At 37.4% G+C, this 25,461-nt stretch overlaps 1 protein-coding gene and 1 non-coding gene across 3 annotated transcripts; both read right to left on the bottom strand.

Annotated features, from left to right (window-relative positions):
- LOC117424666 (cytoplasmic dynein 1 light intermediate chain 2-like) lies at positions 1-23,766 on the bottom strand. 2 transcript variants are annotated; one of them, XM_034041266.3, is made up of 13 exons: positions 23,595-23,766; positions 22,805-22,878; positions 21,709-21,825; positions 18,775-19,005; positions 10,739-10,908; positions 8,180-8,273; positions 7,927-8,062; positions 7,687-7,798; positions 7,517-7,576; positions 6,538-6,579; positions 5,530-5,647; positions 4,228-4,344; positions 1-3,338 (listed from the first exon to the last, which is right to left on the bottom strand). In XM_034041266.3, the coding sequence occupies exons 1-13, from the start codon at positions 23,687-23,689 to the stop codon at positions 3,322-3,324; spliced, it is 1,383 nt and encodes a 460-aa protein (XP_033897157.3). In that variant the 5' UTR covers positions 23,690-23,766; the 3' UTR covers positions 1-3,321. The 2 variants fall into 2 exon arrangements, with proteins under 2 accessions (XP_033897157.3, XP_033897156.3); XM_034041265.3 differs by having other exon boundaries at positions 1-3,343; positions 23,595-23,763.
- Positions 10,049-10,181, bottom strand: LOC117424858 (small nucleolar RNA SNORA84). The gene has a single exon (XR_004547940.1). It is a non-coding gene; the product is annotated as a small nucleolar RNA SNORA84 (small nucleolar RNA).
- Positions 23,767-25,461: the final 1,695 nt, after the last annotated feature.

The following is a 25,461-nucleotide window of genomic DNA, read 5'->3' as shown; positions in this document are numbered from 1 at the left end:
TTTATTTTTTCCTTTCCTTTTTATTTTTTTTGTTTTTTTACAAGCATGTATATTTTGTTAGTTATGATGTACAGAGCAGTCACTTTTAACTTAGTTAAATTAAATACAATTCTATACAAAAAGTCTTCATTTTGTACAATGCCAATTAAAAAAAAAAAATCAAGTGCAAATTTGAATTCAAGCAGCATTAAAAGTTATTTTTATTTGATGTTTATGCCAAATACACAGCTTCCTTTATTATAGCCAGATCTTCCTAATAGTAATCATCTTTCACTGGGAAAGATTATACTGTTCTTAAATAATAAAAAAATAATTAACTTAGAATGTACAGGTATCTTTACTTCAGGGCTAAGCAGAACTACTGTCTGCTATGCAATTACAACCCTGTAGATAAAATGACAATGTCCTAAATGAACTTGGAAAATTAAAAGGCCTTAAACATTTTTTTGCACTTTAGTTTCTAATGCTTCCAAATACTGGTAACCAAACTGTGCAGTGTTCCAAAGCTGGTGAGACGTTGGTAATGCATTATCATGGACTGATATATAAAAATTAGACAGTTTTAACCAGTGAATAACTAGGAGCATCCACTCATTAAGGGGTTTAAAAAATGGTGGGACAGCAGGACAATTAATTTCTTAATCTCCCTCCCCTTCAAACATAACATGTGGTCCCTTGAAATAGGATGGGGGGGGGGGGGGGGGGGGGGGGGAGAGAACAAATATTTTTAGGATTCCTTGGGACACGTGGAAATGAGCACGATTAACAAGACACATTCCAGTTTTTGTTTGGTTACAAATGAGTCAATTTTAACAAAATAACCTGTTATACATATCCAATTAAATACATTGATTGGAAAATGCCAGGATATTCCTGATAAATATTAAATGAAATAAATGTAAACAATTATTTGGGGTAACATTACAAGTGCTGGCTTGATAAATCAGGAGACTGCTCATTTAAAATGCAAGATAATACTCCTAGTTTTCTTGAGTATTGTGTTTTGACTTAAAGCCACAGCCTTTACACATTAGGCTAAGTTATGCCCAGCATCAGTGGTATACATTACTGCTTACATTTGCTAAATAACAGATCCAGACATATTTCTTTTTTAGTACAACAAATTCGTTCATGCAACAGAAAGCAGACTCTACACAACTTGACTTGTGGTTTTCCCTTAAGAGCAAAATTATTACACAGTGAATTCAACACTAGTAGTGTTTACACATTAAATGCATGTGCCATTTCAATAAACATAGAATCAGCTGTGGAATGATGGCTACTCCAGAGCTTGACCAGGGATATTTCTATTTGATGAAACGATGGGCCATTTCCACTCAGACGTCTTTGGTTCCAGGTTCCAATTTTCATTTTTTTAAGGAACTGTATTTGCTTTTATTGAAAAGCATTCAGCTGCTTTACCTGACTCAAGAATCCAGATTGGGCAAGGGTGGATGTACAACATAGAGCAGTTTGTGAAAGACTCCAAATCAAATACTTAATTATTCTTGCATCTAGCTACATTACAAGGGGAATTTGCCGAAAGTGATTTTTTCGGATGTTACAGATTTTTTTTGCAAACTACACACACATATACCCAAAGAGAAATCGGTATAAAAACAGCTTGACACCTTCACAACATGGTTATTTTTGTAATCCTAAACATTCTGATATTTTACATAGTGTCAGTAAAACCTAATACTTGGAATCCATAGCCAAAAAAAAAAAAAAAAAATCTAAAGTTATTTAGATTCACACAAATTGAGATTTACAACTAAACCCAACTGAGAAAGTGGGGAGGTTTAAAGGAGTGCCAAAAGCTGTATGGGGAACTTCTGTTTAACCAGTTTTAATTGACCTTAACACCTGGACAAAAATGTAGTCATCTCTGTTGATACCCATCTATATTCAGAAGAAAAAAAGGGTCAGGTTTTGAAGTACTGCACCAGACTCATCTAAAAATGGGAATGTTAGAATTAATGGCACACTACCATTACATGAATTGTCAGGAGAATGAATTTGTATGAAAAAATACTTAAATAATGACTAAAAGTTCAAATGACACTTTACAGGGAAAATATATACCCCCCAAATTTTCATGGGCCTAATATTCTGTTCTTTCCACTGTTACTGAGCTAAATCCTATTAGGTCAAGCTATGTTTCACCTAGTTCTATGCAAGCTAACTGTTTTACCACTCAACTTAGAATACTGGGTTAATACCCTAAAGAGCTGAAGACCCGATCAGCCCACAAAACTAATCTACAACAGTCCTTTCACAGGTGAATGACCTCATCTGAGTGTTTTATGGTTAACTCTTCACTTCATTTAAAAGAAGACACCACTGAAAAACCATTAAAATGATAGCCAACTTTTATAAAATAAAAAAATAAATGCATTGGATTGGTATAACAAAACAAAATAAATAAGGAAAAAAAGATCCAGTTTAAAAAAAAAAAAAAAAAGTGACCATCTGTACTACAGTGCACATTTGATTCAATCACCTACTATGACATTTACAGTAAACTGTGCCAGGCACTTGTAGCTATAGCAGGTAATTCCCTCCTGTCAACAGCAGACTGAATGTCCATCATACAATCTAATCGTTATAAACATTACAATGCATTTTTTTTTCTTTAATATATTTCTCATGATATTTGTGTTAATTGTTTTTTATTCCGAAGAAAATGAAGCTTACGTTAATTAATGTAATATCTTAATTATATTTACAGAAACTACTTCCCTGCTCTTTCAGTACAGCACAACCTCATATGCCATCAGTCAATGTTTGCCACATTAGTGTCATTAAGTTACTGGAGATTAATAGTGTAACTATATTCAATTTTTTTTTTCCTATAAAACATTTTAATGAAAAACAAATATTTTAGGCCAGTTTTCCTTTTTTTTTTTATGTATTTTCTTCCACAAGGGCCATTGCACCAACAAAACTGCATCCGTTTTCTGGTCACAGGGAGGGTAGAAAGAGCTTTCAGAAGCTATAACGGCATTCAGACACAGGGGATTTTGCTACCTTTCAGTGAGTGCACACATTGTATTACTTGATATGCCTTAATATATGTGATGCCCTTTAAAAACGTTGCCCTAACCTCCTCCCATACTTTCCGGGGGAAAAAAAAATGGCCATCTGCCATATTCGACAAAATCCTTGTCTGTTGTGGACTTGTATACAGTTACAATTTGGTCGTATGTTTTTAGTGGACAATGCGGCAGGTACACTCAGTCTTCATTCTCTGTTGGGGAAGTGTCGTTGGCCGACATGGAATCTGGTTTGCGAGTCATTCTATCCAATTCCGCCTGAACGTCAGTCAAAACTGGCTTCTGCCCTTGAAAAAAAGAAACAAGAAAATTAACAAAGAGTAACTTTATATAGCTGCTGAGGATTGGCACAAAATAAAGCTTGCCATTTTCTTAGCACTGTCAGTTTCAAGCTCCAACTGTAGGCATAGGCAGTTCATTAGCGCAATTATAATTTCAGTAGAGTATGGTGGGTATCATTTTTTTAAAACTAATTTCAATACAAAAAGAGCAATGCAGGTCAAATACTCATATAGGGAGAGAGGGAGTCGACAGTTGCTTAAGCTATCATTACTAAAACTATTTCACGGTCGTGTGTGGTACACTAGAAAGGAATTCTGCAAGCATCTGTTTTTCAGTTCGTAAAGTACTGTGCATGTTAAATGTCAACTGCTAAAGTGAACATAGATTAAGTTTCAATGAGGTTCCCAAGTCAAACGAAAGACAAAAAAATATATAAAAAAGCAGCCCAAATTAAACACACCCATTTAAAATACTAAAAACGAAAAGCGGGTCTGTGGTCAAATATGGTTAAATTTACTTCACCCAAAAAAACAAACAAAACAAAAAAAACAACACACAACTCCTCCTCAAAAGTATCTTCCATTTAAAACTAAACATACTTGTTTTGTATCAGGTGAAGTTAATACAAGTTAATACAATAAATAGGTATTTAATGTGGCCACAGCTGGGTCTGTCTTTTTCCCTTTTTTTTATTTAACAGCAAGCAATTATTTCACCAGCTGCTTTTGTCATTTTTCACATCCTCATTTTTCACAGCTGCCCTCTGACTTCATCCAAAGACCTTTTTGGCAGGGTGGTAAACGCTACCAGTAAATCTGCAGACTAGTGCTCAGTGCAAAGGAAACAACGAGCAGCCATTGGCAATGTGGGAGCCAGTTCTACCCCATACCTGCTTTCTTGGTAGAGCTCTGCACTCCTCCAGCACTGGGGCTCCCAGGAGAGCCTGTCTTTTTACTCAATAAGCTGTTGAAGAAGTTAGCCAGCACACCCTCATTCGCTGCAGCACCTGCAAAACAACCAGCACTTTAAAAGAAACACAAACACAAAAAAAAGACAAGGATGGCAGGTAACAAGTCAGCAATAAAGACTGAGAAATGCTGATTTAATAAAGGTACATCAAAAAGAAAATGACATGAACAAGGTCAGTCAATAGCAACATTAAGAAATGAAACAAAAAGTGCCAGTAACACTGCCACCATGTGGCCCTTAATTTAAAAACAAACAATGTACCAGACACATTCCTATAGCTTCCCATCTCTGTCTGTTAACAGGCTTAACCCTTTGCAGTCCATTTATTAAGTGCGCGTCAGGTCCAATTTATTTTCACACGCGCAGTTAATTTTAGACGCGCTGTTTAAAAGTATTTTTTTTTCACAGTCAAACGGGTTTAAAAGGCCCTGCATATCAACAAAGCACTCACTAGGCATCTCCAGCCCTGCCCCACCCTTTCGTTCGCTATCGCTTTCACATATGCTAAGAAATAAATAATAATAATAGTCGTACATACCGATCAATCATCTCCTGATCACTCGTTTTATCACCAAACTCCTCAATAATGCAATCCAAGTCATTATTTTATTACTATAACATCTCAGAAAAGCTCTGCAAATGTCAGTGATAGTCTCTGTGCGCTGATACAGTAACATCCAGCTTGCTTCCTTATGACCTCCCATATGGGATGCCAATGGCAAGTATGACTATTCATGAGATACGCCTTTTTTTTCTCTTTTTTTTTTTATCCGCTTGTCTCGGCTCCTGTCGCTCCCACTCAGCCATTGAATGGTTTTCTCGGCTTTTCCGGAGAAAAAACGACTAGAAACCCGTTTTTTTGCGTTTTTTTGATGATGTCGGACAGGGTCCAACAATGGACCGGACAGGAATAATTGCAATGTCGGACCAGGTCCGACAATGGACCGCAAAGGGTTAAGCTTACAAAATGTCAGGAATTGTTTTGCAAACTCCTCACCCTCCGAAATAAAGCTCATAAAAACCAGACAAAAATCTTAAGGGGATTAGAAAAGCTGCAGACTTCCTTAGAATGTTTCAAACACAACTATGAAGAGGTTTTATGCCAACAGTGTTATTTTTTGTTGTGTTTTGAAACTTGATATTGCCATTTGTCTTTTAATAGACAAAATCATATGTTCGAGAGATACAAATCCATTAACGTGCACTAATGGTGAATACCTACCTTTCATATTCGGATCTGGTTTTTTCACGGCCGTCATTGGAGACACACTGGCTACGTTGGCAGGTCCAGAGCGGCTTGAGGGTCGAGGAGAGCCAGTTGGAGCTCTTGCCGGAGAGTCCTTTGTGAACAGAAAACAAACATTTGGGTTTGACTTCACACAGATGGCATACAAAAAAGATTAATGCTGTTTGTTGTTTGTCCTTGTTGGCAAAAGCACACATGCAAAAGCCATTGATGCAGCACTGCATGATGCTTAAAAATAAATACAATTTAAAAGAAAGATTTACACACATACATGCCCTGTCGCCAAACTCCTTATGAGTGAAAGAGAACCACTTCAAAAGGAAAACACATAGGAGGTAGCACAACAGTTTTGGATGCATATGGACAGCTGCCGTAGATAAAGCAATCGATGCATTCAAACACACAAAAACATATTTAAGCAGATGCATGCAAGCAGATCTTAAAAGCATAGCAACAAAAATGTCACTGTTTAGAAATAAAATTGTTGTTCCAATGTATGCTTGGAGTAACAGACAGATCCACTCCAAGTTTATATGTAGGTCTCAAATACTGCCACCGAGACAGTTAATTTGAAAAATAAATTTATGAAAAAAATCACACATTTAAAAACAGTGAACAGCAGTCTCGGTGCACTTCTGTCTAAAAACATGCAAACTGCCTGAGAAGATCCTATTTATAAAGAAGTATCTGGCTGGAGACTTTGCTGTGGACCAACATGAAGGAGACTGCAAAAAGCTTTCAAAAAGGTGAAGAAATCTTTTAGAAATAAAACTGTTAAAGTTGAAGAATTTATTTTAAAACCTTAGGTTAATGCCAACTCCAGGCTATGTGTGATGGAAGTGGATAATGATTCTAAAAGAAACTACAATATAGTAAAGGGTCTGTGAATCATATGGAAAAATGCTATATTTCACCAAGCATTTTACCGGTATGTTACTGCAATAATACACACTAAAAACTAAAAGATGATAACACAGTACTTACATTTGCTCTTGTTGGTGTGGCAGGCTGCTTGGCTAACAAGGACTATGGAAAAGAAGAAAAACAAAATTAACTATCCATTTCCAAGACAACCGAGCCAAGCTTCCATCATAACCCCTGGAAGACACGACATCTGCAACAAACTGGCAATGGATTACAGACAATCTTAAAATAGAGCTTTCAAAAATTGATTTTATATTTTAAAAACAGAAAATTAGTACTCTGCCAATTTAAGTGCACCATCCTGCCTACCAGCTTTGGGGGGAGGGGGGTGTCACTCAATGAAACACACACGAGGATCACATAGTACCTACCATGCTTGTATCATACATGTGCAACTAGGGTGTAAACAACTTGGTCCGACATTGCAATTTTCCCTTTCCGGTCCAATATCGGACCCTGTCCGACATCATCAAAAAGACATAAAAAATGGGTTTCTAGGCTTTTTCCGGAGAAAAAACAACGAGAAAACCATTCAATGGCCGAGTGAGACCGATAGGAGCAGAGAAAAAAAAAAAAAAAAAAAGGGGGCATATCTCATGAATACAGATAGCCCCAGCACCACATAGATAACACGAACATAAACAAACAAGATAGCTGCTTCTGCATCCAGCGCTCAAAGAATATCACACACATTTGCAGAGCTTTTTATAGATGTTATAGTAATAAAATAATGACTTGGATCCCATTATTGAGGAGTTTGGTGATAAAAACAAGTGATCAGATGTATAGCGAACAAGGGGTGGGGCGGGGCTGGAGACGCAGTACTGAGTGTCCTGTTGATATGCAGTGCCTTTTAAACCTGTTTCTGTGAAAAAAACAATTTTAAAACAGCTCGTCTAAAATAAACTGCGCATGTGAAAATAAATTGGACCTAACTCGCCTGAGACGCGCTGAATAAATGGACCGCAAAGGGTTAAGCTTGGAAATACTGGAGTTAGATACAGCATCCAGCCTGCCCCCAGTTAAATCTCTACTTTACCTGTTGCTTCATAAGGAAAACCTGCTCATCTTCTGCAGCAACTTCTTTATCATGCACCAGCTATGTGAGAAAAAAAAAAAAAAAAGTAAAGAGGTACAAGTTAGCATGCATGCATTTTTCATAGTTACAAATATGACAAATACTTTTGTTTGCTTCTCACATGCATTTACCTTTCTTACAGGAGGCTTTACAATAAAGTCTTCAAAAGCATCTTCAGGTTTCACCGTTGTGAAATTTTCATGCAAGATAGCTATTTTCTTCTCATTGTCCCATCCAGATGGGCTAGAGTTGATAAAACAAAATACCTTAATTCATAAGACATGCAACTTAGTGGAAAAATCTGTAGTTTTCTGCACGCTGTGCATACTGGGCACAGCCAGGGTTCCAGTGCAGAGACCGATGCTACTTACATGAAAACTGCATCTTTCTCTACCACTAAGGCAGGTGTGGTAAACTGGAAATCATACATTTTGTGAACAATGTATTTATAAAGGAGGTCTAGGTTCTTTTCTTCTTTAACTGAAGTGTAAATCAATGCAGCTCCATCTGAGGGGATTTACTTAAGGAAAAAAAATGTTTCTATGAAAAAGAAAAATAGATCTAAAAAGAAAATCAGATTTGCTGTATAATTCAAAGGCCATTTAGGGACTGTGAAAAGGATACACTGTAAGCAAAACCGTCGGATGTGGGACTGGATGAAGTCAAAATGCTCCTCTCTGTAGTCATGCTCCTTTTCCAGCACGCTGACAGCATCACACTGTAAAGGGAAATCAGAAGCACTTCATTAGTCTGGGTGACATTACAAACCCTGCAAAACAGATACCTAACCTCAACTGGATCAAGGGCAGCAGATATAAAAGGCCCCTTTCAGTTTTAAATGGAAATGCACTTGCATTCAATTACCACAAGGTGTCAGTGTAAACAGGAAAGGCCTTGTTTAACTCTGGAAATGCAGTCATACTCCCTGCAATTAAGTCAACCAATTCACTAACAATAACAGCAGACACTTATATACAGATATATAATATTTGTAAGTAAGTTGTGAGCATGAGTACTGAAATCCTGTTACATCTTGCACATTCTGGTTTGCTTGAGTCTAGGCAGATCCTGTGCTGTATCAAGGGACATAGTACAATGGAGGCGACACACATTATTTATTTATTTCTTAGCAGACACCCTTACCCAGGGCGACTTACAGTTGTATACAAAAAATACATAAAGAATTACAGTACAATTAAGAGCAAGATATAAAATACAATGACTTCAGTCCTAATAAGAGCAAATACAAAACACAGTACAATTTGATATAGGGGCAGTCCTAGAGCAGGTAACAGTGTTGATCGTTACATCAGGGTTGGATACAAGTGCAAGTGAAATACAAGATACTACAGATTGGGTTAAGTGCAGGATTAAATACAGTAAAATAGGGCGCAGATAAGTGCAAGTTAAAGTGCATTAACCCTTGCCTAAATGTTATTATAAATTCTAAATGGCCAATCAGTATGCCTGGCCTTCTGTAGGCTTCAAATGCTTTCCTAATCATAAATGAACTGCCCCACACTACTGTAGAGTGAAACAATTTTCTATAAAGGCATCATTAAAAACATCTGTTGGACAAAATAACTACATTTTAATTATTGGCATAGAAACAAGTCCAAGGTTGGTTGACAGACTTGAGACCATTTCTGAATGGCATCTGGGTGAAGTGCCCTAGGCCAGAAACAAAGGTCAGTTGCTGCAACATTTTAATAATTCACATTGCTTAACACAACAGCACTTAACCTTTCATTTTTATGTTGACCCAGGTCTAGGTCAACTGACCTAGAAAACTGCCTTCAAGATCAGGTGATTTCTTATGAACCTCATTAAGCTTTCAGTCAGCCACAACTGTGCTCCATTAGCATGCCTATACTGTAAAGTTTAGGGCAAAGGTTAGCAGGAATCCAAAAGGAACAATGCTTCTGAAAGCTTTCTAGTAGGATTTGTCCATCAGTCAATAAAAAGCAGCACCGGTAACAAGTTTTACATTTTGGAACATGTGTTTAAATTACCACACATATACATCCCTTGTACCATTGCAAATACAAAATTAGAGGCGAGCCAAACCAGCAAAGCATGCACATGTAAAAATGTAAGCAAAACATACAGACTGACAATCACCCCAGGTTCCAATGTCATTCCCAGGTTTTATCAATTGTTAAAACGGTTCTCTAGATGCAAGTAAAAATGACAAACGATAAAGAAATTTTCTAACTAAGTTTTTGTTCAGAAGCCATCTGTTGAAGCAATTTTATGGCATCACATGAACCATAAGTGAGCCAAGATTTATTATAAAATAAAAGGCATTATAACGAGTTTCATTCATGGACTTCAAAATCTACCTCTTAAGCATAGGCAAAACCGACAACCAAAATCTCTAGATCTGGCAGCATAAAAGCAACAGAAGAGGGCACTTACCTAGGGCAACCCCTTTTCCAGATCACATTAAATTCTACCTTACCATTCTTCATCGTGATAACAAATGTAAAATATATTTGTTTCTGTAACCGGGCTATGGAGGCTGCTAAATAACAGATCCCATGCATACAAATACAGAGTTAATGTTTGCCCTTTTTAAATACCAGCAGTAATGCACAATGTTTGCATTCTCCAGGAACCACAGGGCACCACAAACTTTAGTTTATATATTTTTCTTGGACAGATGTTTCCCTCAACTTAAAATAAACTGGAATACTTAACCACAAAGCATATTTTCTACACTTATATCTTCTACAACGTGTCTACAAAGGCTGTAAACATACTGTGTAATAGAATAAACTTTTACAGTAGTTTTGTGTAGTTGGTTGATTACAATTAAAACTATAAATACTAAAATTAAAAAAGGAGCCTTTTACATTTTACCGTTTTATTTTAAACTCCATTCAGTTTTCATTTACAATGGTTTAACATACATCAATACTGTAAATGAAACTCTGAAAAAACAAATGTCAATGCAAGATCCTCAAAGGAAAGCACACATTACAGATACATATTTAGTAAACACAATGTTTGTTACAGAAGTGTCTTTTTGTTTGTTTGTTTAAAACAGCAATAATCTTTACAGCCTACTGAATGGCTGCTGTCTTTAGTAGACCTACTAAGTAATAGTACAAATATCACTACTAAAACGAGGGTAGCAGCTCATACAACCCTTAGTCCCAACATATTGTTAATTCAACCTACCTTTGTGCAAACTACTAGCACTGGAATGCCCAGGTTGTGCGTGAGTACGTTCTCTCCAAGTGGCAAGACAACTTCCTCATCTTCTGTCCCCGATACTGGGTGCCCTCGTCTCTGTGGAGACCCCTGCGATGCCTCCTCTAGTTCTACATACTCTTGGAAGTGCTTCACCACTGGGGACAACAATGACGCATATCATTATAACATTAGACACCACAGCTATGAACATTTCCCACACAAGCACTGTCGGACACTGCTATTAATTCTGTAACTCATACTGTTAATATTGTATTTATTAATAATGTATTGTTCCTAAAAAATATTTTATTTTGTAGCTGCAGTGACGTGAGCTTCTACCATGATAAAAACGTCATGCAGATTTCAAATAATCAGGACCTACATTATATTCCTGACGGCAGAGAAAATTGTCCAATTATTTTTCACTGCACCGACAAGGAAACTCAGCATGTTACAAGAGCTAAAGAGATTGGATAACTGTTTATGAAAGGCTATACTTATTTATTTATTTATGACCGGACAGGAAACTATGAGGCTCTATTTTTTAATTTCAAGGATAAACTACCAAGAGAGTTAAAGCCTTACCCCATCCTACATATTTTTTTCTGAGTGCGTAGGGACCTAAAATGTGTACGAAAAAAGGCCTTTTTGTATAACTCTGAAATGTACCTGGTTCCTTGATATTGGGTTTACATTTCCTACATGTCATTCGTAATCAGGCTTGCAGTGATGCAAGCCTGATTACGAATGACATGTAGGAAATGTAAACCCAATATCAAGGAACCAGGTACATTTCAGAGTTATACAAAAAGGCCTTTTTCAGGGAACAAGTAATGGATTAACAACTTACAGCTGTTCTGCAGCAATGGAAGTAAATTAAGCCTTGAAAGTTGATGCGAACAATTCCTACAGGTGTCCCAACTTTTGTTGATTACTTACAAACCCTCTGTCTGTATAAAGCAGTGTTGGAACAGACTGTGTTACTACACCCTCTTAAGCATTATTTGGACAGTATTGTACTGCAGGAAGTAGTATATTGCTCTCATAATGGCGAGAAAAAGGCAATTAACAAAGGAAGACAGACAGACCATTATAACCCTTAAAAGTGTAGGTCTTTCCTTTAGAGAAATTGCAAAGAAAGCCAAGGTGTCAGTGAGTACAGTTTCCTACACCATCAAAAGGCACTTGGAAACTGGAGGAAACTGACAGGAAGAGGTCTGGCAGACCCAAAGCCACAACAGAATCAGAAGACAAGTTTCTGAGAGTCAACAGCTTGCGTGATAGGCGGCCCACAGGACAACAGCTTCAAGCACAGCTTAACACTGGTCGAAGTAAGCAAGTCTCAGTTTCAACTGTGAAGAGAAGACTTCGAGCTGCAGGTTTGACAGGTCGAGTGGCAGTAAGAAAGCCATTGCTAAGATGGCAAAATAAGAAGAGGCTTGTCTGGGCCATGAAGCACCGCCCGTGGACTACTGAAGACTGGAAGAAGGTCTTATGGACCGATGAATCAAAATTTGAAATCTTCGGTTCATCACGCAGGGTTTTTGTACGCCGTCGAGTAGGCGAAAGGATGGTTCCTCGGTGTGTGACACAAACTGTCAAACATGGAGGAGGAAGCGTGATGGTCTGGGGCTCTTTTGCTGGATCCAGTCAGCAACTTGCACAGAGTGAGTGGCACCCTGAACCAAAACTGCTACCACAGCATTTTGCAGCGCCATGCAATACCCTCTGGTATACGCCTAGTTGGTCAGGGGTTCATCCTACAGCAAGATAATGACCCAAAACATACCTCCAGGCTATGTCAGAACTACCTTAGAAGAAAAGAACAAGACGGTAGGCTTCAAGTCATGGAATGGCCAGCACAGTCTCCAGACTTAAAGCCCATCGAGCTGGTTTGGGATGAACTGGACAGAAGGGTGAAAGCAAAGCAACCTACAAGTGCAACACATTTGTGGGAACTTCTGCAACAGTGTTGAGAAGAACTTTCTGAACAATATTTGATTTCCATTGTAGAAAGAATGCCACGAGTGTGTTCGGCTGTTATATCTGCAATAGGTGGCTACTTTGATGAGTCAAAAATTTAGATTAAATTTTATATATATTTTTTTTTTACATATTAAACAATATAGTTCTGGGTGCATCCTTTGGAGACCCAAGTCCTATTTTAAGTGACTCTGCAGCAGCAGTTGATGCATAGTTCACCCCCTAGTCTAAGTCGTTTTGGATAAAAGCGTCTGCTACATGACTAATTATCAAGAGATATAATAAATGTAGTCTTTACTGTACTTTGTGGAGAAAAGGTGATATTGAACTTTTGGGAGACAGTGTTAACTTTGATATAAGCCCTACATTAACTTCTGGAAATTACAAAAGTAAGACCCACTGGTTTGTGTGCCCATGGTTTACAGTTTTTGCTGCTGCACAAAACCTTCCTTGGGATATTATCAGTTCATTCACATTAGTAGAAGTCAGCTGCAGCACACATGTTCAAAGTCTGTAATGACCTATTTATTTTTTAAAGCCAGGAAACAGTTGCTCCATGGTTATCTGTGGCTTGACTTTTGAGGTCTAAACTTGGAAATACAAAAACACAGGTTTTAAGAACATTTAAGAAAAGGCTGTTCTATCCATAAAGTTTAGTTCCTTCCTAGCTCACCATTTGGTGCAAGATATTATTTTTAAGTATCTATATAACATCACATGACTGCTGCAAAACTGCTTCAGGCAAGGCATTAACACGACGTATAAATAATCTTATCATTTACAACTCACAGTTGGTCATGGAGAGGTACAATTCCCCCAACCTTTGGAACTACCTGACAGCAAATACATTGCAGAGTAAGTTTACTTAACCAAATTCAATTTAATACAGAACAGATGGTGTCAAATGCAATTACTATACACACAATTTCATGTGTTCACTTTACTTGGCTCCTAACAAAGAAATGCAAATGACTAGAACATTCTTAATTCCGATTCTACATTACCATGCACATCTGTCTATTCCCAATGCTCAATTAGTAGCTGTTTATTTGACTAATATATACAAATAACTTAAATAAACACCTACCTACTGTTTTAAATAGACCGAATATCCCAAACTATCACATAGTACGCTTATATTTAAATCTGAAAGTATTTATTGAAACCACCTTGTAATGGAACTAATGCAATTCCTTGTCAAAATGTATTTTGTTTTACCCTTAAGTTCTACAAGAATGCAACCATACTTATATAAGCATTTGATATGCCATCAGTACGGTTAACCAGGTTATGTTTCATCGGTGCAAATTAAGTGGTACGAAATAATCCTCATCTGTCTTCAGTTGTTGACTGAGATTTCGGTAACTAACAAATCATACAGACCTATAAAACGAAAAAACAAAACATTTGCCACATTATCGTTGAATCCTGCATTGTATGACTTTAAAAATTATAAGGTTACAACCAACCAAGCTGTTTTGAAAATGAAAGCCAATTCCAGCACGGTACTGCTACATTTAAAAGTTTCATGTTACACTAACTGGTTTGTTCATAAATATACTGTATATGCTCCAACCCTGTCTTTTTAAATATAGTACAATTTTTTTTTTTTTTTTTTTTTTTTTAAATTTAGTCGTTGCCAATTAGTTTTTATTATTTTCTCCCCAATTTGAAATGCCCAATTATTTTATTTTATTTATTTTTTTTAGGCTCAGCTCACCGCTACCACCCCTGCGCTGACTCGGGAGGGGCGAAGATGAACACACGCTGTCCTCCGAAGCGTGTGCCGTCAGCCGCCCGCTTCTTTACACACTGCGAACTCGCCGTGCAGCCGCCTCAGAGCTACAGCGTCGGAGGACAACGCAGCTCTGGGCAGCTTACAGGCAAGCCCGCAGGCGCCCGGCCAGACTACAGGGGTCGCTGGTGCGCGGTGAGCCGAGGACACCCTGGCCGACCTAACCCTCCCTCCCCCCGGGCGATGCTCGGCCAATTGAGCGCCGCCCCTGGAAGCTCCCATCCACGGTCGGCTGTGGAATAGCCTGGACTCGAACTCGCAACGTCCAGGCTATAGAGCACATCCTGCACTCTAGCGAGTGCTTTTACTGGATGCGCCACTCGGGAGCCCAATACAGTACAATTTTGAAGAAATTAACTAATAACAGAGTAAAGGGTATCAACCAAAGTTAAAGCACATGTTTCACTAGTTAAACAGGAGAAGTACACAAGGTAGTGATAATCCTATTAAAAAAAAAAAAAAAACACACACACACGATAGCTCAAATGAATGCACCTCAAGATTGTATTTCATCTATTCGTACTGATAAAACAAGGAAGCCATTACTTGGATCATGGTAACGTTATAGCTATTGGCGCCTGTGTGTTTTTTTTTTTTTTCAGTCAGAATTTTGATAAAGTAATAATTATACCTATATATTATGTGTTCATTTTTAGCGTGGGTGAAACCAGGGTTAACATAACAAAACCGGACCTGACATTCTTCATGACAGATTACATTAGCATTTTATACACTGAATAAACTTAATATCCTGTTAGGTCATTGTCTTATCTTTAAAAGAAAAAAGCAAAAAAAATTCTCAATGTTTTTACATTATTTAAATTTTACTCTTGGTCTATAAAATAACCTTCATACCTTGAAATTGTATCCACATTGTGATTAGTGACAGTATTTGTACTCCACTGTCCAATACTATTTGCATTGTGGGCCTCGTGTGTATCTACATGGGGTAGTACAAATCTGTGTCATCTACAAATCAGGAAGCTCTATTGGCAATGTTTTCCTGCTTTACGTAAGATAATGTACATGTTTAAAAAACTAATACCAGTACTTACGTACGTGTTCACTCAGGGTCTGTCATACAAACTGCAATGTAAAGTATCAGGTTAACTTCAAGCGTTGAGAGATTTTATATCTCTCCATCAAGCACATATAAAAGTTAACAATCCCGCAATCCGGTAAATGTGGCACATCAATTAAAGCTGACGACGTGTGGCCAGTGAAAGCAATTATTGTACAGAGATAAATGAGAACCTCTTATTGCAAGACAGAGTACTTTGGAATAAATATTACACTATTTAAAATATTACTTGAGATCACGAGAGAGAGAGAGAGACCACAGCAGTTACAGACACTTGCAAAGTCCTTGCATTTTGTCTTAAAGATTGACCGTCATTTCTTAAAGTAATTAAAGTCTTTTTTCTTTGCTTAACTGAGCATATTTTGCCATTTTCTGCTCCCTTACATTCAGGATATGACAAACTTGTGTGCCTATGCTACCTATATTTATAGTAATCATGGACTCTCACCTGTTAACAATAATTGGTGACAAAAGGTTAATTAGGTAACATGCTAGTTAACTCGGAGAACATCTAACAAAGACACTTTTATACTTAAGCCAGTGTTCTAACACTGTGTTAAACACATTTCAGACTTTTAACTGACTTGGGCTTCAGACTGAAATCCCCTTGCTTTGGGTGACCATTTCATTGAAATTGACAAGATTTACATTTTCATTTAAAAATAAAATTTTTGAATGCAATTCACTTATGATTATCAGATTATACAAGTACACGTATCATATACAACTGTATTAGCCATTGCCACTTTTAGAATTTAAGATGCAAAATAAGCAAATTATGCACAACTGAAATATATTTACCCAAGAGCACCAATTGAAACACTGTATCAAGACATGTTGCTGTCTCTTGCGCAGTACAGTATATCGCTGATTTTTTTTTTTTTTTTTTTTCTAAATCACACTTGTTCTCATTATTTAAAATCAACTGGAGCATGTAGCAGAAATACACACACACACACATTTACAGGGGTTAAAAAACTAGGAGAGCTAATCATTAAATCCTTGGCTGTGTACCATGATAAAAAGCTCCCTCTTCGTAACAGTTGCAATAGCAGTTCTCAGCGTACAGACTGCACCAGAAGCAGCGTGGTCGTAAGGGTAGATTTTTTTTATTTTTTTTTCTATAGCTGCAAACTCCCAAGAGTTCCAACTGTGTAAAGGCTTACTCAGTTAACCAGGGCTCCTTTTGCAAACAAAGCCATTATGTTAATTAACACTCAACAAATCAGTAGCATGTAATTTAACAGAAGACTGAACTGATACAAGACTGGTGGCTTATGATCTCATCGCCTGAACATGCAGTGACGTAATCTATGGTCTCAAGTAAAAAGTACCGACATCCCTCTGGCAGAACTGTAGACTGTGCTGCTTACAGAAAGTTTGGTGCCCCAGAGGATGAGACAATACTGTTAATTTGGATGCCTGGCTTCTGCTTTTTGTGAGCGGTCATCTGGTAGAGGAAAAATCCTCAGCCAAGTTTCAAACTCTGTCCCCGTTTGAATGCAGGATCTGCCTAACTTCTCTATTGCATCTCAGGAAGTGGAATATAAAATACAAATCATATGTGCTTTAATTTGGGAGCTCAAACTACAATAAATATAATTTGTATATATAGTGACCTTCACATGATAGGTCAAAGCACAAGTACTGTAGCACAAAATTCAAAGAAATGTTGAACAAAAAAGGAAGGGAAGTACCGTCAGATTTTTTCAGGCACAGGCTGAGATTTGTTACGACTAGTTTGATAACTTCTTATTCAGATTAGTTCAGAGCAGGTTTAGGAGGAGTCTGATTGCTGGCACCTGATCAACATTGCGAGGGGAAAAAAAAAAAAAAAAAAAAAAAACAATTGGGTGCTGGACAAGTGGATTCCCCATCTCTGGAGTGCTATTTCCATAATTTAATACATTGTAGATGTTTGTCTCAATCCATCATATAATGTACTTCAACTTTCGGTTCCTCGTGTTTTATTATGGATGTTTGCTTTGGCTCAACTGGTTCTTGCATTACCACACCCATTAGTTAAGTCACCATACGTGACGGCTGTTCTGACTAAAGTACTAAAGCCTTAACGAAAATACAGCAAACTTCAATGGCACCTTTGGCTTGCATGGAACTACATGAGAAACATTTCCTTTTAACTAGGCATTCACATTGATTAATGCAATCTTCAGACGTCCTAAATGCATTTTAGTAGATCTGAAAAGACTACACCAAACTTCAAAAAAATGAATCAACTTTGAAAACCAATTAAATTTGCTGGGCATTCGCACCAGTGGATGCAAATAATGTTTGCAAGAAAAAAAAAAAAAAATTAAGTAGACACCATCCAAATATCTCCACTACCAAGGAAATAACTATACGGTGCTGATACAGTTCTAACTGTTACAGCTCCTTCTTGACATTGAAAAATAACTTCGTCATTGAATTTGTTTTTTTATAATATTTCTAAATTTGAGGCTTGTTTACTATACAACAATAATTCCACAACCTTCCCACAAGTGCATCCAAACAATAAACACACTGTATAGATATTAAACAAAAACCAAAAGCCTACTATTACCTTTATTTTAATGCATGCATGTTCATGATAAAACAAAACACCTTACCTCAATAAAATACTTTGCCTTCCCAAAAACTCATTAACAGATTAATCCTTGAAACAAAAAAAACAAAATGTAGCCCCCCCCCCCCCCCCCCCCCCGGCAGACGCTTCAAAAGGTGTGTAAATGAAGAGCATAAAAGCATGATTTGAACAGCGTACAATCTTCCCTTGAAAACACAACACACAGTTTTAGCAGAACTTTTAATTCTTCACTGTAGCTACAGGGGTCATAGTTATATGCATAAGCAGTACAACCATCACATGAATCAATGCTATAAAATAAGCTAGTCAATAGCAATTGTCCGATCATCTACCCCAGCCCTTTGGCAATACAGCACCTAATCAAACTCAATTTCTTAAGGCATTAAAACTACAGTTCAAACATAAGCAGCTGGACAGAAGTTTTGTGATAAAGAAATTCATTTGAATTCTTAGTCCCGAGAAGGTTGCGTATTTCATAATAAATCAAGTGTATATTTTAGGATGAAGACAAAGTTACTATTAGACCAATTAGCTGGAAATGATATACTATGACTTTAGCTGCAGTTTATACTCACATTCCTGCTCCAGCCGCCTCATCTCCTCTGGCACGATCTTGAGTTTGTCAATGTGTTCACGCAGGACACTGGCCCACTTCTGTATCGATTCCATGATGGTCCATGGCCGCGACATGTCTGCCACGAAAATTGCCAGGGTGTCTGTCAGTGACTCAGCAGAGGCGGCAAACTTTAGCAGTCCTTTGTGATACAGGTCACCGTCCAGGATCCACACGTTACACCGGGTCTGATCTGTGCAGAGTAGAGCAGCGAATAATGCCAGTGCAAAGAAATAAAATGGGCACACAAGGTTTACAAATTTAAGATCAAATACATTTTGAAGGACTTAAAGCAGTACTTCCCTAATGTATTTTATTCACCATTAAGCTCACCCTGTATGGGGAGGAGGGCGTATTTCGTGCAAGATTAGTAGTTTGTGCAACATGACTCTTATAAGAAACTTGAGCCTATAAAACTTTTGATGCTCTACAGTTTGTTAACCTCGCACATTAAAACCAAAAACGCAAAATGTGAGACTTCCTCAAACAAAAATAGAAAATATAAATGGTTTGCACTAGCATTATCTAATCAAGGAGCAAATTATTGTAAGCAAGCGGACTCAAATTGAAAACAGATCAATTTATCAGTCCGCATAATAAATGGCACACAAAATACAAAGCTTTGCATGCCATACAGAAAAGGGTAAAACAGTTTAAACAATCCAGGTCCATTAAAACAATAGTACAATATGTTTAATATCCCTCTATGGTACAGACAGATAACACATACATAAGTGGGCTCTTGATAGCATTCACACTTTAAAATTATTTAACAATTAACATATAACTAGTAACGTGTGGCCTTTGCTGCACCTATCCCTAGGCCAACATTGCTTGTTGAGAATAAACAGCAGTACTTGGCCTGCAGGTCAAGTGTCCTGGGAAGATTTCAATGCACCATTTCCTGCCTGTGACGCGCTTGGCCTGGTTTAGTCAGTCATTTTTATCTTTATATATTCAAGAACAGAAAAAATAAATTCAAACCAAAGCAGGCATTAATGGCTAGGTGCGTGTGTGTGAGTGCGAGATAGCCTTTGAAACCTTTGATTACATCTGTGGCACTGCTCATGTAACACGGCCTTATTAGTGGTCTGATTTGGGGAATGTCTGATGGAATCAGGTAACAAACCCCCAGACTGCCACCATTTCATCCGAACAGACCACTATCTGTCACTACTCATCTTCCTCACAAGTACAACGTGTCTGTGGCATTTTAGCCCACTTAAAATCAATCCCAAAGAAAAAAACAAACAAAAAAAACTTCTACAAAATGTGTCATGTCAAAATTACTAAATTGCCATAAACTTAGAAAAATACATTTAGGCCCCTAAAATGTATTAAATTTATATTTAAGTTTCAAGCCAATCAGGTAGTTACACCGAAGGTGTACTGCGAAATAATATATTTGTGGTATCTAAAACCTTTTATTCTACTTAACCAAAGAACATGCCTTCACCTCAAAAGATACAGTACTATAAAAAAAAAAAAAAAAAACTAGAACAGCAATTTTGACACCAAGTCAGACAATTTCAACATATTAAAATGTATTAAAATGAATACTTTAAATATTAAAAACAAACCAGGCGCAAACCAATCTGACAGCTTTGCATAAAACATTGCATAGCTTCACTACAAACCATATTGGACTTTGTATTACGGTCCAATTAAACTCTTACATATGTGGGTCAATAAAGATAAAGCAATGTAAACTGAAAACACACACACAGCCTTGGCATTCTGATTTGTATAAAATCAATCTACATATAGGTAATGAATGAAACATGTAAGGCTGTTGACTGGTTTGAGGTTCCCTGCTAGGGTGCTAAGTCCAAAAAGCAAGATCATCCCAACTTTCATTTAAAATTTCCTAACCCATACTTTATATAAAAACAAGCATCCTAGATGAGTCAGTGATACCCTTTACAAGTTCCAGGGACAAATCACCATAAAGGTTGGTAATGATTACGAAAAACATTGCCGGATTTTATAAACTACTATTAAAAGTAGTAGCTATAGGGCTGCAAGCATCTGTGTGTTGGTTATATCGGCACTCGCAGTGTGTAAACAGACCTCGGATTTCAGCCTCAGTCCGTTCACTTCTACTTGTGTTGATATTACCCACATACCCAGATGTTCGCTGTCCTTTAACCCGATAATAATCTGATCTTGTAATGATAATTTGGAAGTGCCTTGCAATATTGAAATTCAAATAATGCAGTAAGACATCAGATTTTGTGCCATCTGTTGAATGGTTTCATTCAACATTCGAGTCTTGAATAAAAGGTACAAAACAGAGCCTGTACTAGAATGTAAATACTGAGAATATACCTCTTTAGCCAGGTCTTGCTGGTTTTACATTTTATTAAAACACTCACGTTTTGAACGATGTTAGACGTAACTTTCCTAGACCAGTTTGATACAATACTCTTCACTAAAGGCTTAACTAAAAGTGGATGAAAAAAGCAGCCTTAAAGTTTTTACTCAGCAGAACCATTAAGATTTCATGAGGTATAAGTCATAAAAGAACATCTGTCTCTGAACACAATGACAACCCATGCTGTTTGATACTTCCCACATGCTAGGCCTAATTGCTTTCAGAAATGCTGACTGTTAGTTGAATAAATTGTTCTCTTTGGGAATTTAAACTTTATTAATCCAATTGATTAAAAAGAAAGTTGTATTATGGCAAACCCAGGTCCACGTGGTAGCTACAGCCACAGTCCTGCCACTTGTTTATATATTTTTAATGTGGTTAACTGTTTTCTGTTACCAAGTCTATTTACCAGACTGCACCCCATGATTTGCATGGCGGCTACATTACATAACTAACTACAGTACAAAGCAGTTCATTTATCAAATAACTACAAATAAAAGCATTATAACTCATGTAACTTACCATCTCTGTCTTCGTCATGGACACTCAAATACAAAAACTCAAGTCCCCTCCCATTTTTGTTGTGTTCAGCTCCTTGGAGTTTTGCCATAATTGTTGTTTTTCCTGAGCCATCTTCTCCTGCAAAATGCATTACATATAAACCTCAAAATCAGGCAAAGGACAGACTGCTTGCAGGAGGTCAGGGACTGACATACATTAATGGAGCTTTAAGGGGGATGCATACCTGATTGTGACCAAAGCAAGTCACATAATACAATTCAACAATCACTAAACAAAACAAAAAAAGCCCCCCACCCCCCCACCCCCCCACCCCCACCCCCACCCCCACCCCCACCCCCACCCCACACCAGAGCTTACAACTCCATCAGTTCATAACACCAAGTGGCCATTATGGAGCAAACTTCCTACATAGGATTAAATAGGACATCCGGTCAGGCACCCTAGAGCAGGGGTAGGCAACCCTGGTCCTGGAGTGCCACAATCCTGCAGGTTTTGTAGGCATCTCATAATCATCAATTGCTAAATACCTGTAATTCTGAACAATTGGGTAAAACAAAAACCATAAGTGTCTGTGGCACTCCAGGACCAGGGTTGCCTACCCCTGTTTAGAGCATGTCCTTTTCTGTACAAATACGAGTCTACTAAAGAAATCTCTGTATCCGTAACATTTCGGTATATTGAACAGTACATCCTACGACAACACACACTCCTTTTGGAGCTTACCAAGTACAGTTGTATCAATCTGTAGCTTAAAAAACGTTAGCCTTCACATTTCAATTGTCTTATTACTTATTGAGTCACAATTTGCAGCTGAATTTGTTGCAGAGAAGGAGTTCCATTGCTACACAAGTTAACAATTGTTTTCACTGATACAACACAGCAATGGGTGACTTGGGTGTGACAGCACATACCGTTAATTAGAAAAATAGCACTGAATCAAATCAACTGTTTATTAAATCTCAGCTCAAGATACAAAATATGTCATTTTGAGTGACTAACTGTGGGGCAAGTGAAAGTACACTTTACATAACGTAATGCAAGTATCCGTCTCATACTGATGTAACACACCCGTGCAAAACTAAGACATGTCACTTACCAAAAACCAAGATGTTTTTTCCTGACGGTAGCTTGGACAAAGAACGAGTGGATACTTCGCTCAGAATGGAAGACCTATAGAAACACCACCAACACATTAATTATGTATCAATATTTATTCTAGTTTCACGCAACCTCCTACGTCTTGTAAGAATGGCGCTTTCTCTCTCAATGCCGCAAGACAATCAATTCTAGCGAAATAAATAAGTTTGCATAACATAATAAATCCCGTTTCCACAAAGCTATATTCAAACGCCACTATCCCTGGCAAGCAGTTCTAGCAATATGAACACACTCAAATATAAGAGGGCTTGGCTGCACCTCTACTGTCAAAACAATAACAAAATCAGAAATCCCACGAAAAGGGGAGAGTTTTTTTGAGGCAGTAAACTCCATGCGTCCGTTTTGTGTGTGGTTTTTTAATTTTAAAACTTTAAAAAGGCATGCATTTATTTTAGATTAATTTAATTATTTTAACGTTTGTTCTCTGCTTCGTTGGCAGGAACCTACTACGCTGAACGTAGCCTCACAAACAAAACCAAAAAACATGAATAAATGTTTGCATTGTTTTTATTTAAAGAGTAAAATGATAAAAGGTTGTGATAAAACACTCTGGGTATTTCTATCACACATAATACACCAAACCACTGTTACTCTGATTTGAACATCACCGCCCGGTGTTTTGATAGAAACTGCACCAGGGAATGACAAAGCAAATAGACACCAACAGCTTAAAAAATAAACGTTTCAGATTTTTTTTTTTTTTAATTGGAAGGGCTATTCAGACTTGCCATAGGTTCTGTCCCTCTTCATCTTCAATTGTGTTTTCAAGGGTGTCGGACGCCCCGGCGGCACCCAAGAGCTTCTTCTCCTGTACGGGAGCCATCTTGTTTATCAGCCACAAAGAGAGGCATCACCTGGGCGCCTCAGGACCCCGTAACAGTATAGCTCAACGCTTCAAGTTGAACCCTCCTGGCATTCAAGTGTCGTGTTCTATAACAAATAGAAAGGGGTTGCTGACTTAAAGTCACCCCATTGTTAAAATTAACAGTTTGACGTGTTGCTATTCTAATCAGGCAGTGTGGTGGTCAGCTCTATTGATTCACACCCCACCTCTCTGTGCATGATGTCACCTTCCTGTGGAGCCACCCTGGCTGTAGCCACATGGAGCAAATCTTAACTGGCGGAAGCGCTGCGGACATCTAGTGGAAATAAATAGGTAGATACTGCGCTGGCAGTATGCATGTACACATAAATCGTAATCCCACATTAAATTCCATCCCATGGTGCTGTTATTTTTATATTGTTAACCCGTATGTGAACGTTGGGCATTACTATTAAATAATATTTTTCTGGTTACTTGTAATGACAAAAGGTTTACCTTCTGGGTGGACATCAAATCAAAACAAATGTGTGTTAATGCAATATGTAAAACTACATTGCAGTGTTCAGACTTCTTTTAATAAACGTGGTGAATGAAAATCATTTACGTTATGGTTTTGTATTACATTGAGATGAAACAAAATGACATATTTTGTTGTTTTGGACAGCAACGTTAACATATAAAACAAAATCAAATAATTGCATTGTTAGAAACTGGAAGATACGTGTATTGGACGTCTGCCCGTGACTTTGTTACTATGCTTGGATTAAAGAGGCTGTAAACTGCATTTTGATACGGGATTGTTCACAAAATGAAGACTGGTCATCACGACTAATCACTATCCGTTTTTCTTTTTGAATGCTAAACTGGCGGGCTACAGGCCGCAATATATCCAGCAGCCACACCCTATCCAACAGAACAGAGGACTCGAAAAAGGAAATTCAACTCAATTGCTGCCTTCTGCAGAAAAGCGTTTGCTGAGCGTTTTGTGTACAATGTCGACATCTACCGATGATATTTATTATTCATTTGGACATGCCTTTGAATTCGTCGTTTTATAGCGCGCGGAACGGTTCATTGTTTAGTTTTTGCTCCATTCTGAAGTTGCACCCCTGGTTAAAACCCGTCCATATATATATATATATATATATATATATATATATATATATATATATATATATATATATATATATAAGGGCTCCTATACCTAAGTAGTTTCTTACTAGTTTTGCATTACTAAAGGTTTGAGATAATACAAGTATAAAATAAAATGTATAATTAATCCAGTATATTGTTTTATTTCTTAACTATCCTTCAGCACACTAAAGAACATTAAATAGAATAGTTTAATTATTTTTCTCCAGCGTGCACTCATGTGATGATCATGATCTGTGGAATACTGCATCAATTACACAAGGTGAAGGTCTACTTGGGTGAGGAGAGAATGTGATTACCCTTCAAGACCTTGACAATTTGACTGCTTTTATTGCAGCATTTGGAGCTATCGCAGAACTTTAAAATGTCATATTGCTGCTGCAGCACAACAGGTACAGATGCAATCAAAGATTAAGACAAAAACGAAAATAGATAGAGATTTCAGTTACTCCCAGATTGTGGAATAAACTACCATCTCATATAAGAGATGCAGAGTCACTTCATATTTTTAAATCAAGATTAAAAACTCACTTTTTTAGACTAGCATTTTATACAAAATGTTGTTGTTTTTTTCTTTTTATTTCTCTACTAATATTTGTTTTTTAAATTAATTTTACTGT

The sequence above is a fragment of the Acipenser ruthenus genome, chromosome 19, assembly GCF_902713425.1.
Source record: "Acipenser ruthenus chromosome 19, fAciRut3.2 maternal haplotype, whole genome shotgun sequence".
Taxonomy (NCBI): Eukaryota; Metazoa; Chordata; class Actinopteri; order Acipenseriformes; family Acipenseridae; genus Acipenser; species Acipenser ruthenus.
This window is presented reverse-complemented; position numbering and strand designations above follow the sequence as displayed.